Source organism: Galeopterus variegatus, unplaced genomic scaffold, assembly GCF_000696425.1.
Source record: "Galeopterus variegatus unplaced genomic scaffold, G_variegatus-3.0.2 Scaffold253, whole genome shotgun sequence".
Taxonomy (NCBI): Eukaryota; Metazoa; Chordata; class Mammalia; order Dermoptera; family Cynocephalidae; genus Galeopterus; species Galeopterus variegatus.
Genome location: NW_007726364.1, coordinates 465,949 through 479,201, shown reverse-complemented (window position 1 = coordinate 479,201; position 13,253 = coordinate 465,949). Strand labels below are relative to the sequence as shown.

The 13,253-nt window shown below is 44.9% G+C and overlaps 1 protein-coding gene across 1 annotated transcript; it reads right to left on the bottom strand.

The window, feature by feature from the left end:
* Nucleotides 1-10,857: 10,857 nt before the first annotated feature.
* LOC103585578 (polyadenylate-binding protein 2-like) lies at nucleotides 10,858-12,932 on the bottom strand. The gene is made up of 5 exons (XM_008566579.1): nucleotides 12,792-12,932; nucleotides 12,026-12,093; nucleotides 11,626-11,732; nucleotides 11,106-11,193; nucleotides 10,858-11,019 (listed from the first exon to the last, which is right to left on the bottom strand). Exons 1-5 carry the CDS (start codon nucleotides 12,871-12,873, stop codon nucleotides 10,858-10,860), a joined length of 507 nt encoding a protein of 168 aa, XP_008564801.1. The 5' UTR covers nucleotides 12,874-12,932.
* Nucleotides 12,933-13,253: the final 321 nt, after the last annotated feature.

Here is a 13,253-nt window from a genome sequence, read left to right as displayed (position 1 = left end):
CCGGTCTGTATGTGGGATCCGAACCCTCAGCGGGAGTGCCGCTGCGCTCCGAAGCAGCGCACTGCAGCAGTGCGCCACCGGGCCGGCCCCTATACAATGAATTCTTAAAACTCAACAATAAGATTAAGAAAACAATGGGCCGGCCCGGTGGCACACTGGATAAGTGCGTAGCCTTGGGAAGCGTGGCGCTCCCGCCCGAGGGTTCGGATCCCACATACAGACCGGTTCCCACTCACTGGCTGAGCGAGGCGCGGGAGCAACACCGAGGGTTGCAATCCCGTTGCCGGTCCCCGGTCCGGTACGGGGGCAACACTGAGGGTTGCGATCTGTTGCCGGACACGGAAAAAGACAAAAAAAAAAAAAGAAAGAAAGAAATTAAGAAAACAATTCCATTTACAATAGTGAAAAAAAAACAACTTAGGAATAAAGTTAACAGAAGAAGCACAAGATTTGTACACTGAAAACTATGAAACACTGTTGAAATTAAAGACCTAAATAAATAAAAAGACATCCTGTGTTCATGGAATGGAAGACAACACTATTGATAAAATGGCAATATTCCCTAAATTGATCTACAGATTCAATAATCAATATTAAAATTCCAGATGTCTTTTTTTGCAGAAATTGACAAGTTGATTCTAAAATTCCTATAGAAATGCAGAAGACCCAGAGTAGCCATACAATGTTGAAAAAGAGCAGACGTGATGGACTCACACTTCCAAAATTTCAAAATTTATTACAAAGCTATAGTAATGGGGACAGCATGGTACTGCCATAAGGACAGACATAGATCAATGAAATAGAATTAAAAGTCCAAAGATTGACCAACTGATTTTCAAAAAGGGACCTAAGACCATTTAATGGAGAAAAAATAGTCTTCTTAACAAATGATGATGGGATAACTGGATATCCATGTGCAAAAGAGGGAAGTTGGACCTGGCTCACACCATAAACAAAAATTAATTCAAAATGGATCAAAGATGTAAATGTAAGAGCTAACGCAATAAAACTCTTAGGAGAAAACACAGATATAAGTCTTCGTGACTTTTATGCTTCAAAGGATACTATCAAGAAAGTGAAAAAAAACACAAAATGAGAGAAAATATTTGCAAATCATATATCTGATAAGGGTCTAGGTGTATTCAAAAAATGTAAAGAAGTCTTACAAGCTAGTCAGTTAGCTCAGTTGGTTAGAGCTTTTTTTTAAAAAGATGACCGGTAAGGGGATCTTAACCCTTGACTTGGTGTTGTCTGCACCACACTCAGCCAGTGAGTGAACCGGCCATCCCTATATGGGATCCGAACCCGGGGCCTTGGTGTTATCAGCACTGCACTCTCCCAAGTGAGCCACGGGCCAGCCCTGGTTAGAGCTTTTAACACCAAGGTCACGGGTTCAGATCCCTATACTGGCCAGCTGCCAAATAAAAAATAAGGTCTTACAAAAAGACAATCTAATTAAAAAATAGACAAAGGATCTGAATAAACATTTTTTTTTCAAAGAAGGTATACAAATGGCCAATAAGCATATGAGAAGATGCTAAACATCATTAGTCATCAGAAAAATGCAAATCAAAACCACACAAATACCACTTCACACCCACTAGGATGGTTATAATCAAAAAGTTTGACAATAACAAGTTTGGTGAGGATGTGAAGAAATTGGAAGCCTCATCATTGCTGGTGGAAATGTAAAATAATGCAGTTGTTTTGGAAAAGTTTGGCAGTTCCTCAAAAGGTTAAACATAGTTACCATACATGTCTGAGTCCATTCATTCAGACTGCTATAACAAAATACTGTACATTGGGTAGCTTATGACCAACAGAAATTTATTTCTCACAGTTCTGGAGGCTGAGATAAGGCAATATCAGATCTGGTGTCTGGTGGGGTCCCATTTCCTGGTTCATAGATGGTGTCTTCTAACTATATCCTCACATGGTGTAATGATGCAAGGCAGCTCTCTGGGGTCTTTTTTTTTTTAAAAGATGACCGGTAAGGGGATCTTAACCCTTGACTTGGTGTTGTCAGCACCACGCTCAGCCAGTGAGCGAACTGGCCATCCCTATGTGGGATCCGAACCCGGGGCCTTGGTGCCATCAGCACCGCACTCTCCCGAGTGAGCCACTGGGCCGGCCCTACAGCAAATTTAATTTAAACCTCATTTGGCTTTATTGTGATTCTACAGTCGGGAAACACTTCATACTATAAAATAGAATAAGTGTTCCAATGAACCAAGCAGAGGCGGTCCTGGGGTCTTGTTTTTAAGGGCACTAATCCCATTAGTGCAGAGCCCACACGACCTAACCATCTCCCAAAAGGTCCCACCTCCTAATACTTTGGGGTTAGGATTTCAACATATTGATTTGGGTGGGATACAGACATTCAGACCATAGCACCATATGATCCAGCAACTCCATTCCTAGGTGTATATACCCAAGAGAAATGAAAACATATTTTCACACAAAAAGTTATCCACAGATGTTCATAGCAGCTCTATTCATAATAACCAAAGATGGAAACAACCCAAATGTCCATCTATTGACCATGGATAAAATATATATCTATACAATAAAATATTATTCAGACTTCCAGTCAAGATGGTGGAATAGACATCACTCTCTCCCCAGCATCACTCTCTCCCACAGATCAACCAATTTACAACTATAAAAAAGCAACGACAGCCAAGCTGGGGCCACTAGAGCTCAGGGGAAGAGGAGGAGAGACCTACTGAGTGCATGAAGGCTAGAGAGGCCATGATGAGAGAAAGAAAAAACCACTCTGAATGTTTTGAGCCCCAGCTGCTTCCAGACTGGAGCTGCTGAGCGCACAGAGCAGGAGCTGGCAAAAGCTGCAGCTGTGCCTTTTGGATGAAGTTGCTTGGAGGTGGCAGGAGAGAAGAGGGCCTTGGTGGCCACCAGGCTAGCAAGACCACTAATAGGGTTCCCATGGACCCACATAGGAGCAAGGAGCCACAACTGACAAAAAGGAGCCAGTCAGAGGCCAGTGAGTCATCACAAGGGACTGGCGCATGGCCCATCCCATGGGAAGTGTTTGCAGCGTGAGTGGTGGGGGAAACGGGCCCACAAGGAGAACATTGGGGCACAACAAGGACAACTGATCTGCCCCCCAATCAGTGCAGGACCACTCAGAGGAGACTGGTCAGGAATATAGAATTGCATGGGGCACAGTTTGGGGTAAAGATTCAGGCCCAGACCAGAGTTTCTACACAACCCAGGTGTGCCAGATCTCACAAGAGCTGGAAGTATCAATAAAATCAACCATTAAAACCCGACCTGCACAAAAAGCCTTCCCCAGGGAATTGCAGCAAAGCAGCAATTTAGCTCAACCACAGGGCTCAAGTACTGGTGGATGTTCCCCCATTTTAGAAGTAAGCAAAGGACAACAAATTAGTTCCAGCACAGAGTTTAAGTGGTGGGAACAGCAAATAATCCAACACAGAACTGAAAGAAAAAACAAAATTCCCACAACCAGAGACTAAGTTTGATAGTAACTAGTAAAAGTCGCGTGTCACCAAAGAACACCTATAATACCTAGAAGGACCAGAAGTCCCCTGGGCTACCAAGTCAGAATGTGGGGAGGGCTGAAGGCCTCAGCCATGCCCCCCGACACCTGCAACCAGTCTCAAGGGTGGGGGCCAAGGGCCCTGGCCATGCTCCCTTATACCTGCACTCAGCCGAGCAACGACCACCAAGCCACCGCAGGAAGCATGCCAGGCTCTCCTGAGCTGGGGTGGTGGGGGGCTGAAGGCCTCAGACATGCCCTCCCAACACAAGCAACCAGCCCAGTGATGACCACTGAGCCGCCGCAGGAAGTGCCCTGGGCTCTCCCACGCCAGGGTGGTGGGGCCTTGGCCATGACCCAACATGCACATCCAACCCAGCAATAACTGCCAAGCACAGCAAGAAGGGCCCTGTGTTCCCAAGCTGGGGTGGTGGGAGGTGAGGGCTTTTGCCACACCCCCCTGATGTCTGCACTCAGCCCAGCAATGACCAAGCCACCGCTAGAAGTCCCCTAGTCTCCCCTGTGGAAATGAGGGGTGGTGCTGCAGGCCTCAACCCCAACCTTCCTCCTTCCTCCTTCTTCCATCACATTTCCTCCTGCTTTCCTCTCTCCCCCTCCTTCCCAACTGCTCTGCAACAACATCACAGAATGTAAAAAAATTAATAAAATTAAATTTTAAAAAAATATATATTATTCAGCCATAAAAAGGAATACTGACATATGGTACAACATGCATGAATCTTTAAGACATTATGCTAAGTGAAAGAAGCCAGACACAAAAGGCCACATATTGTATGATTCCATTTATATGAAATATCTAGAATAGGCAAATCCATAGGGACAGAAAGTAGACTAGTGGTTGCAAGGGGCTAGGGGGAGAGAGAAATTGAGAATGCTTGCTAATGGGTATGGAATTTCTTTGTGGGGTGAAAATGCCTTAAAATTAGATACTGGTGATAGTTCCTACATATTTGCAATTAATGTATATACTAAATACCTAATATACTAAAAACCACTGAATTGTACATTGAAAAGGTAAATGCTATGAGTTAAATGTTTCCCCCAAAAGTTCATGTATTGGAAACTCGACCTCCATTGTAACAGTGTTAAGAGGGTTGAAAATCTAGTTATTGACCATGGATAAAATATATATCTATACAATAAAATAAAATGGTGGAGCCTTTGAAAGGAGATTGGACTTTGAGGTCTGTGCCCTTGTGAGTGGATTAATCCATTCATGGAGTAATGGGTTATCCTGGGTGTGGTTCTGACGGCTTTATAAGGAGAGTGAGTGATAAGTTTAGCGCTCTTGCTCAGCCCATTCTCACCATGTGATACATTGGTCAACAGAGGACCCTGTAGAGAGTTCCCACCCAGATAAGGCCCTCACCAGATGTACCTCCCAGCCTCCGAAACTGTAAGGAATAAATTTTGTTTCTTTATAAATTACCCAGTTTCAGGTATTCTATTATAAGCAACAAAAACGAATTATTACAGTGAATTTTGTGGTATAATTATGTGTCAATTAAAAAAAAATCAGTGAAGCTTTTTGGTGGGATGCAAATCAGAGGTATGGTAAACTGACACCTTTCTTCGGTAAAAAAATAAGTTCCCCTTTACCAAGTGACTCCTTTTTCTGTAACAGTGCCCAGCACTTGGAAGTCAATAAATACCTGTTGAATAAATGATTACCAGTAAGTATAAAAGGGAAAGAGACATAGGAAATTATCAGGGTTAATAGACATTTTAGGGCCGGCCCGGTGGCGCACTGGATAGTCCGCCGCTTGGGAAGCGCGGCCGCGCTCCCGTCCGAGGGTTCGGATCCCACATACAGACCGGCTCCCGCTCACTGGCTGAGCGAGGCGCGGGAGCAACGCCGAGGCTTGCGATCCCGTTGCCGGTCCCCGGTCCGGTACGGGGGCAACACTGAGGGTTGCGATCCGTTGCCAGACACGGAAAAAAGACAAAAGACAGAAAAAAAAAAAAAATAGACATTTTAAAATTTGATCATAATTCCACAAATGCTATTCATTCTAACCATATATAAAAGTAAGTGAAGCCGTTATATTATTGTAAAAGCCCAGCAATTGCTTCTTTTCTCTATTGCTGTATTAGTCCATTTTGTGTTGCTTATAACAAAATACACGGAATTGGGTAATTATAAAGAAAAACGAAATTTATTGCTTACAGTTTCTAAGGCTGGGAAGTCCAAAGTCCATCTGGTGGTGGTGACAGTGACCCAGGGATCTCACACTGCAAGATGGTGGAAGCAGAGAGAGTGACAGATTCTCCTCTCCTTTTAAAGCCCTCAGAACCATGCCCCTGACCACCATTTTTAATCCATTCACTACTGCATGGTCCTACAATCTAATCACCCCTTCAGGGCTCCACCTTTCAATTACCATAATAGGATTTCCCACCCTCTTAACAGTCACAGTGGGGGCTAAGTTTATAACACATAAAACTTGGGGGACACAATTCAAGCTTCATTGAGTTTGGGGGGGACATAATTCAATCCACTACAATTGCCAATGTCAAGTTGGGCAAATACTGTCTAAGAAAGCACTGGGTTGTCTTGGTTTATTTTGCATCACTCAAAGTCCCTCTAAGGATTTCTCACTCACAGATCCTCATCCCAGATAAATCTTGTAGACAGGCTTCCCCAATCTCTCTTCCTTAAAGACACTTTCTTCTCACAGAACTCCAGTGAGACTGGAGTCATTACTATCCCTCAGTTAACATGACTGATACAAATCATCTGCCAAAAATAACCAAGCTTGCCCAAAGAAAGCAACTCTTTTCAAGCTTCTTCCTCTAAAACCACTGAGGATACAGGAAAAAGGAAGAGACCAGGTAAAGTAGGAAGTCTGACTCCTTTAAGGACAGTAACTTGCAGGTCTGAGATAAAAGGAATGCTACTGTTAACTGCCTTCTCCAGGACAGGAAAGGCAACCCCAAAGTTAACAACTTTTGAGCACCTACTAAGTGGCAGGCACTGTTAGAAACAAAGGCATAATCCTTGCCCTCAAGGAGAAACAGGAATGCAATTATTTTAATTATAAAACCACAAAGTGCTAAATAGAGATAGGAACAATTTGTCCTGACTGCATGAGTGATTAATTCTGACTAGGGAATCAAGAAAAGCTTTCTGGCTGTGGTAGCTGGCTTACACTTTGAAGTATGGGCATAATTTTTTTTTTTTTTTTTTTTTAAAAAGATGACCGGTAAGGGGATCTTAACCCTTGACTTGGTGTTGTCAGCACCACGCCCAGCCAGTGAGCGAACCGGCCATCCCTATATGGGATCCGAACCCGGGGCCTTGGTGTTATCAGCACCGCACTCTCCCGAGTGAGCCACCGGGCCGGCCCGTATGGGCATAATTTTGATAGAGAAGTTATAGCACTAGGATGGAGGGAATGACATGAGCCATACATAAAAATAAGGTAATTCAACTGAAACATACACTGCACCAGTTGTAGTGCAGCATTTGGCAGGGATATATAATCAAGATCAAATTGGGAAAGGCCTTAGTTCCATAGTCTAGTTTGTGCTTTGTACTTACTGGTGGCATCATAGGGGCCCTTTTGGCAACGATTAGAGCCAGACATCTGCCAGGAGCCCACTGCAATGACAACAGGAAGTTGCTCAAGCAGTGTAAGTAGGAATGAAGAGAATGGGCAAGAGTAGAACTGACCAAACAGAAAATTAAAACCAAGAAGGGTCAAAAACCCACATTCACCCTCCACTGTCCAAGTTTACAGAGATCTTTTTGAGCCAGCCATTTGGTGCCCCCTGGTGGATAGATGAGACCTTCTCCGCTTTAGTAATGTCAAGCCACTTAAGATGTTTCACATTCTTCCAGCAAAAAGTTCATATTGAACACTTTATCCAACATTTGCATAAGTCTCCACACTGAGGCCAGGCACTATTAACTACATGAATCTAGTTAGGAGAAAAGATAGACTTCAAATGCCTAAATTATCACATAATAGGAGGTAGTACAAAAAATGATCAAATACTAAAATAAGCGGTGGTCAACTGACCAGAGAATTTAAAATACAGACTTGAGAGGTAGGTTAAGGCCTCCCAGATACAGAAAGGGTTCCCAGAGTCGTTTCTTTAACCTTAGACTTTTGGGGCCAGCCCATGGCTCACTCGGGAGAGTGCGGTGCTGATAACACCAAGGCCACAGGTTCGGATCCCATATACGGATGGCCGGTTTGCTCACTGGGTGAGCGTGGTGCTGACAACACCAAGTCAAGGGTTAAGATCCCCTTACCGGTCATCTTTTTAAAAACAAAACAAAACCTTAGACTTTTGAAGAAAAGAGCATCCAGGTCAGAGACAGTCATGAATAAAACAACCTGGGAAAAGAAGTGAATAGCAAGTAAGAGCACACAGAGGTTGGAATACTAGAAATTTTGCAGGTAACAGAGTCTACGAAGGCTTAAACTGGGGAACAATGTAGTGCTCAAGGATTTTAAGACCAATCTGACATAAGAATATAAAATGGAAAAATTATGTTATTAAGATGGTCAAGGAACTATACAAGAAGATAGGAAAACAATGAAAGCAAGTTAAGTCCTAATTAATGAACGACCCAAAGTTTAATGTATGTAGTCACTGCATGGCTGGAGGAAAGATAAGCTTTGCAATGGTCTTTGTTAATTGTTTAGTTTTTGCATTTCTTGAACCCACCTTGAGGTAGGGCTGCTGGTGTGGACAGTGTTACACACTATTTGGAAAACCCATCATCCTCAACTAAACACATAATGTTCCTGCTAGTTGTAATTTAACTCCTAATTCCTTCACAAGTAGGAACTTCCCCTCCACAACACCAGTACTTCCATGAAGTAGAATAGCCATATGCAACCTAAGAGAATAAGTAGGTAAATAATCTTTATACCCAAAAGGCCAAACAATTTTTATTTTCAAAAACAACTTTATTTATGACACATATCAAAAAAAACCTCCCACCCCCTGGAAATGAGCTAAAAAAAATAAACAAAATCCACCTCCCACCTCCCTGTTCCCACTTCCTCCCATTCCCTCCAAATAAAAGGGAAAAAAAAGGCAAAGGAAAAAAAACAAAACAAAAAACTGAAAAACAAAAAAACACCCAAAACCCCCCAAAACAAGGTAGTGCATTTCCCCAGGGGGAAGGGGAATTTACACTGGAGCCGCTGGGAGCGGAACGGAGATCTTCCGGCTACAGAAACCTGCAAAGAAAGACACTCAAAACAGAAAAAGAAACACAAAAGGAAACAAAATAGATCACCAGGCAATCTGGAGGGGCAGGGAGCCGGAAAAGAGGGGTGGGGTGGTGGTAGACCTGGCAGGACAGGAGCAGGCAGGAGGGGACTGTGAAAGGCAGGGAGAAGATGGAGGGAAGGTAACAAGCAGAACAGTTTGGTGTCCTTCCAGAGCCCTGGGTAAAAAAAAACCCTCTTAACCACCCACGCCCACCTACACTTGAGCAGCCCCCAAAGGGGTGAAGTGGGGCAGGGAAACATGGGGAGCAGCTTGCGCAGTTGAGACGTGTCCATGGCGAATCCCCAGAGTGAAAGAGCAGCCCCCTGCCCCACTCCCTGGGCCTTCCCCTACTCCCCAAAGCAGGTCCCTCCTCAGCAGTTAGTTATAGGATTCTCCCCCCTTCCACAGTGTATCTTTTTTTTTTTTAAAAATATTTTTTTTTTCCATCAAGGTCATCTTCTGTTTTTCTTTTTTTTTTTTTTTAATTCTTTTTTTTTTTTCCTTCTTTTCTCTTTTTTTCCTCTCTCTCCTCCTAATACACACTTTTTTTAGTAAGGGGAATACCATGATGTCGCTCTAGCCCGGCCCCTGGAAGAAAGAAGGAGAGTTAGGTGTTAACATGATCACTAGATAGTTCAGTACAAGCCCCTCCCCCGGGCCCTTGCCCCAGTTACTGTGAAGGGAAGGGGGGAAAAGAAGTTTTCAAATGTCCTAAAACTGACCCTAAAATCCCAGAAACAGCCACACACCTGGCAAGTGGGGGATGGGGTGGGGAGTTTAACAGAATACTTTGCCAAACAGTGGCCATAAAGTAGTGCATCTGAGATACAGAAGCAAGAAAAAGGACCCACTGTTGATCCATTTTTTAGTTCTCCACAGCTCTTAAACCCTAGGCCCTAACCAATAGATTCTCCCTAACTCCTGGGAGCAGACAGGTACATCTTATGAAAAGCCAAGCTTTATATGCCTAACTTGTCTATTTAAATGTAAAGAGATAGAGGGAAAGCAAAATAATACATGGGCACAATAAGCCCACTGAGAAAGTTAACCTTGAAAAAGACTGGCTCGGGCCGGCCCGTGGCTCACTTGGTAGAGTGTGGTGCTGATAACACCAAGGCCCCGGGTTCGGATCCCACATAGGGATGGCCGGTTCGCTCACTGGCTGAGCGTGGTGTGTACAACCCCAAGTCAAGGGTTAAGATCCCCTTACCAGTCATCTTTTTAAAAAAAAAAAAAAGAAAGAAAAAGACTGGCTCGGGCCGGCCCGCGGCTCACTTGGTAGAGTGTGGTGCTGATAACACCAAGGCCCCGGGTTCGGATCCCACATAGGGATGGCCGGTTCGCTCACTGGCTGAGCGTGGTGTGTACAACCCCAAGTCAAGGGTTAAGATCCCCTTACCAGTCATCTTTTTAAAAAAAAAAAAAAGAAAGAAAAAGACTGGCTCGGGCCGGCCCGCGGCTCACTTGGTAGAGTGTGGTGCTGATAACACCAAGGCCCCGGGTTCGGATCCCACATAGGGATGGCCGGTTCGCTCACTGGCTGAGCGTGGTGTGTACAACCCCAAGTCAAGGGTTAAGATCCCCTTACCAGTCATCTTTTTAAAAAAAAAAAAAAAGAAAGAAAAAGACTGGCTCAAATAAAGAGTAAATAAATATCTCAAAATCCTCCCACATGGCTATAGGATCAACTAGCCTCTGGTACACTTCCAAGGGAGGTTCAAACTTCAACCCCTCCCTAACTCTGGGAAAAGTAGAGAATGTCAAAGCAGTGCTTTCACTGCCCTGAAGCCCAGTTCTTCCTGGCTTTTTCTGTAAACACCTACACTGCCACCAACTCCCAAGAAAAAAAGGCTGGAGGAGGAAGCATCTCTCAGAACAGAAATAGAGATCCAGCCCTTATCACCAATTCCTGCTCCAGAAATGATGAGACTGGCCTCCTGGCCTGGCCTGCAACTACCTTCCTCACCCTGCACAGGCAGGAGACCAAGTCCCTGGAGACCAAGGGGAAGGGAAGGGAGGGAGGTTCCTCAGGAGAGAAGGAAGCATACAGGGCTCATGGGAGGCTGGGGAGAGGAGCAGCCCATCTATCCTGACCTGTAGACGCGACCCCGGGGCCTGCTGTTAAAACCACTGTAGAATCGAGAACGCGAACTGTTGTAGTTGGTGGTCCTGGCACGGTAGCGGGCTCGTGGGAAACCCCGGTCTGTTGTGCTGATGCCTGGTCTGTTGGTTCGTTTTGGGATCACCTGAGTAAGGGATGTACAGCTCAAAGCCTTAGAACCAACCTGGAGAATTTACACAGAACCAGAACAGCAACGGGCACAGGGCTTACCTTGATTTGTCTTCCTCTAAATAGGGACTCATCTAAGGCCAGGGAAGTCCTCACTGACTCTTTGTCTGAGAACTCTATATATGCAAATCTGAAAAGAATAATTGTCACTTTATTTATCTGAGGTTGCAAATAGCTCGTAAGTCAAACCCAACTCGCAGGCATGCTTTGTTTGGGTGCAAGATGTTCACATTTTAAATTATTTGTCAAAAAAGTTTAAATGAAAGATTTTAATCATAATTCCCAGCTACTCATGTGGCCATAACCATCCGGGGCCAACTAGAAGCTGCCACTTCCCTTCTAGCTCATGATCCCCCCAACACCTAGCCTTCATTTTTGTTATGTCTGACCCCTGAAAACACTTACATGAAATCCTTGATATGTAATACCAACATTAATGCCATTATCTTGGAAGATAAAGGCCACTTGTTCTAACAGTGAGTGACTTACTATTCCATATAAAACATAACTTACCTATTTTAAAGCTGTGATCAAAATGATCTCAACTTACTATTCTACTTACCCTTTGGGATGGCCACTGAATTTGTCACAGAGTATAGTAACACGATTGACTGAACCACAGCCATGAAAGTGAGCTTCCAGCTCTTCTGCCGTTGCACCATAGTCCACCTGAAGAAAGGGGGGGGACATTTCACAGGTACTGGGTAATCTCCTGACTCAACAAGTACCCTGCCTAGCCTTTAGTCTGGGTCATCTACATACACTAAGACACATCAAATCTGGTTCTCTACGGAACTAATCCTTTTCTTTCCAACCCCAGAGCCTTTGCTGACCTTTAGCCTTCTCCCAACCCTTCCTCCCCACCCAAAACCACTGCTATTGTGCAGATGTTCCTTTTAAGACTATTAAATAACTCCCGCAAGTAGGAACTTCCCAACCCTAATCACAGCCCTACTACATACATTGCCAACATAGATGGATCGGGCATCAGCCTCCATCTTCTCCTCAATGGACATGATCACTGGGCCAGCTGTAAGGAAAAAAGATTTAAAAACAAAAACACTTGTTTTCTACTTGACCAATATATGCACTTCTGCCACCAGCACTATACTATAAACTCAGTGAAGACAAAGATTTTAGTCTGTTCTGTTCCCTGTTGTACCCATTACCCAAGCACATAGCAGATGGTCATAAATATTTGATAAATCAAGGAATATATCAATATATCTTTAAAAAATCATAAACAACATACAGGAATCCCTCCGCCTCGAAACAAGTCCCCACTGAATAGCTTTGCTTGAAGCACCTTGAGTGAGCAAAATTAAGTGGGGGAGACTCGCCATTGCTAGATTACAGGGAAAGCCCTTTGCAGCCGAGCAATTTCTCTTAGGAATCCTAACTAAAAGGTCTTCAATTTAAGGAAAAACTATTAGACTTGCAGGTCAAATGCCAGCTGGTAAACTTCACAGAGTAGAGATACTAAGAACAAAGAGCAACTCATTTATAACAGAGACAAAGGGAGGCACAAGACTACCACTATCAAAAACCATAGGTTCCCTCTCACCAAAGTCAAGAGAAACGCACAATGGACTATGCCCGCGGCATCTGCCCAATAACTGCTAAAACAAGCAGCTCCAGGGTCCCAAGCATCTAATCCCACATTCCCCGTGCTCCCCACAACCCTCACCACACAAGGACCGGGTTCCGCGTGCAACCGCCGTTACTCACCATTGCCTGGAGGTGGACTCATATTCATCTGCTTCTCTACTTCGTTCTGTAACTCCTTTAGCTTCTCAGCTTCTTCCTCCATCTCCCTGACTCGAGCTTTGATCGCCTCCAGCTCCTGCAATGAGTGGGGAGGGTACGGAGGAGAGCTTAAGAGGAACCAACGCAGGGCAGTACCCTGCTCGAGGTCGGCGCGCGGCCCCAGCCATGCTCGACCATTTCCTTCGCCCCACGCGAGGGTCGTGATGAAAAGAAAAGCGAGCTACCTTCTCTACAACAGCACTAGGTACCCATGACGCCGGAATCAACCCGCCCGGGCCCCCTGTGGCGATGGCAGGCCCGTCCCCGGCCCGACCCGGACCGGTCCCAGACACGTTATTCCCTGCCCAACCCCACCCCCCGCCTGCCTCCCGTTCGCCCGAGCTCTGGGCTTCCCGTGACCCGGCCGGCCACCGGCCTGCTCAC

Coding starts and splice junctions, on each gene's coding strand:
- LOC103585578 (XM_008566579.1), bottom strand. CDS start 12,873: ATGGAGGAAGAAGCTGAGAAGCTAAAGGAGTTACAGAACGAAGTAGAG. Junction 11,733..12,025: donor GATCCATCTATGTTGGCAAT/GTATGTAGTAGG, acceptor CCCTTTCTTCAG/GTGGACTATGGTGCAACGGC. Junction 11,194..11,625: donor TTCAGTGGCCATCCCAAAGG/GTAAGTAGAATA, acceptor TATTCTTTTCAG/ATTTGCATATATAGAGTTCT.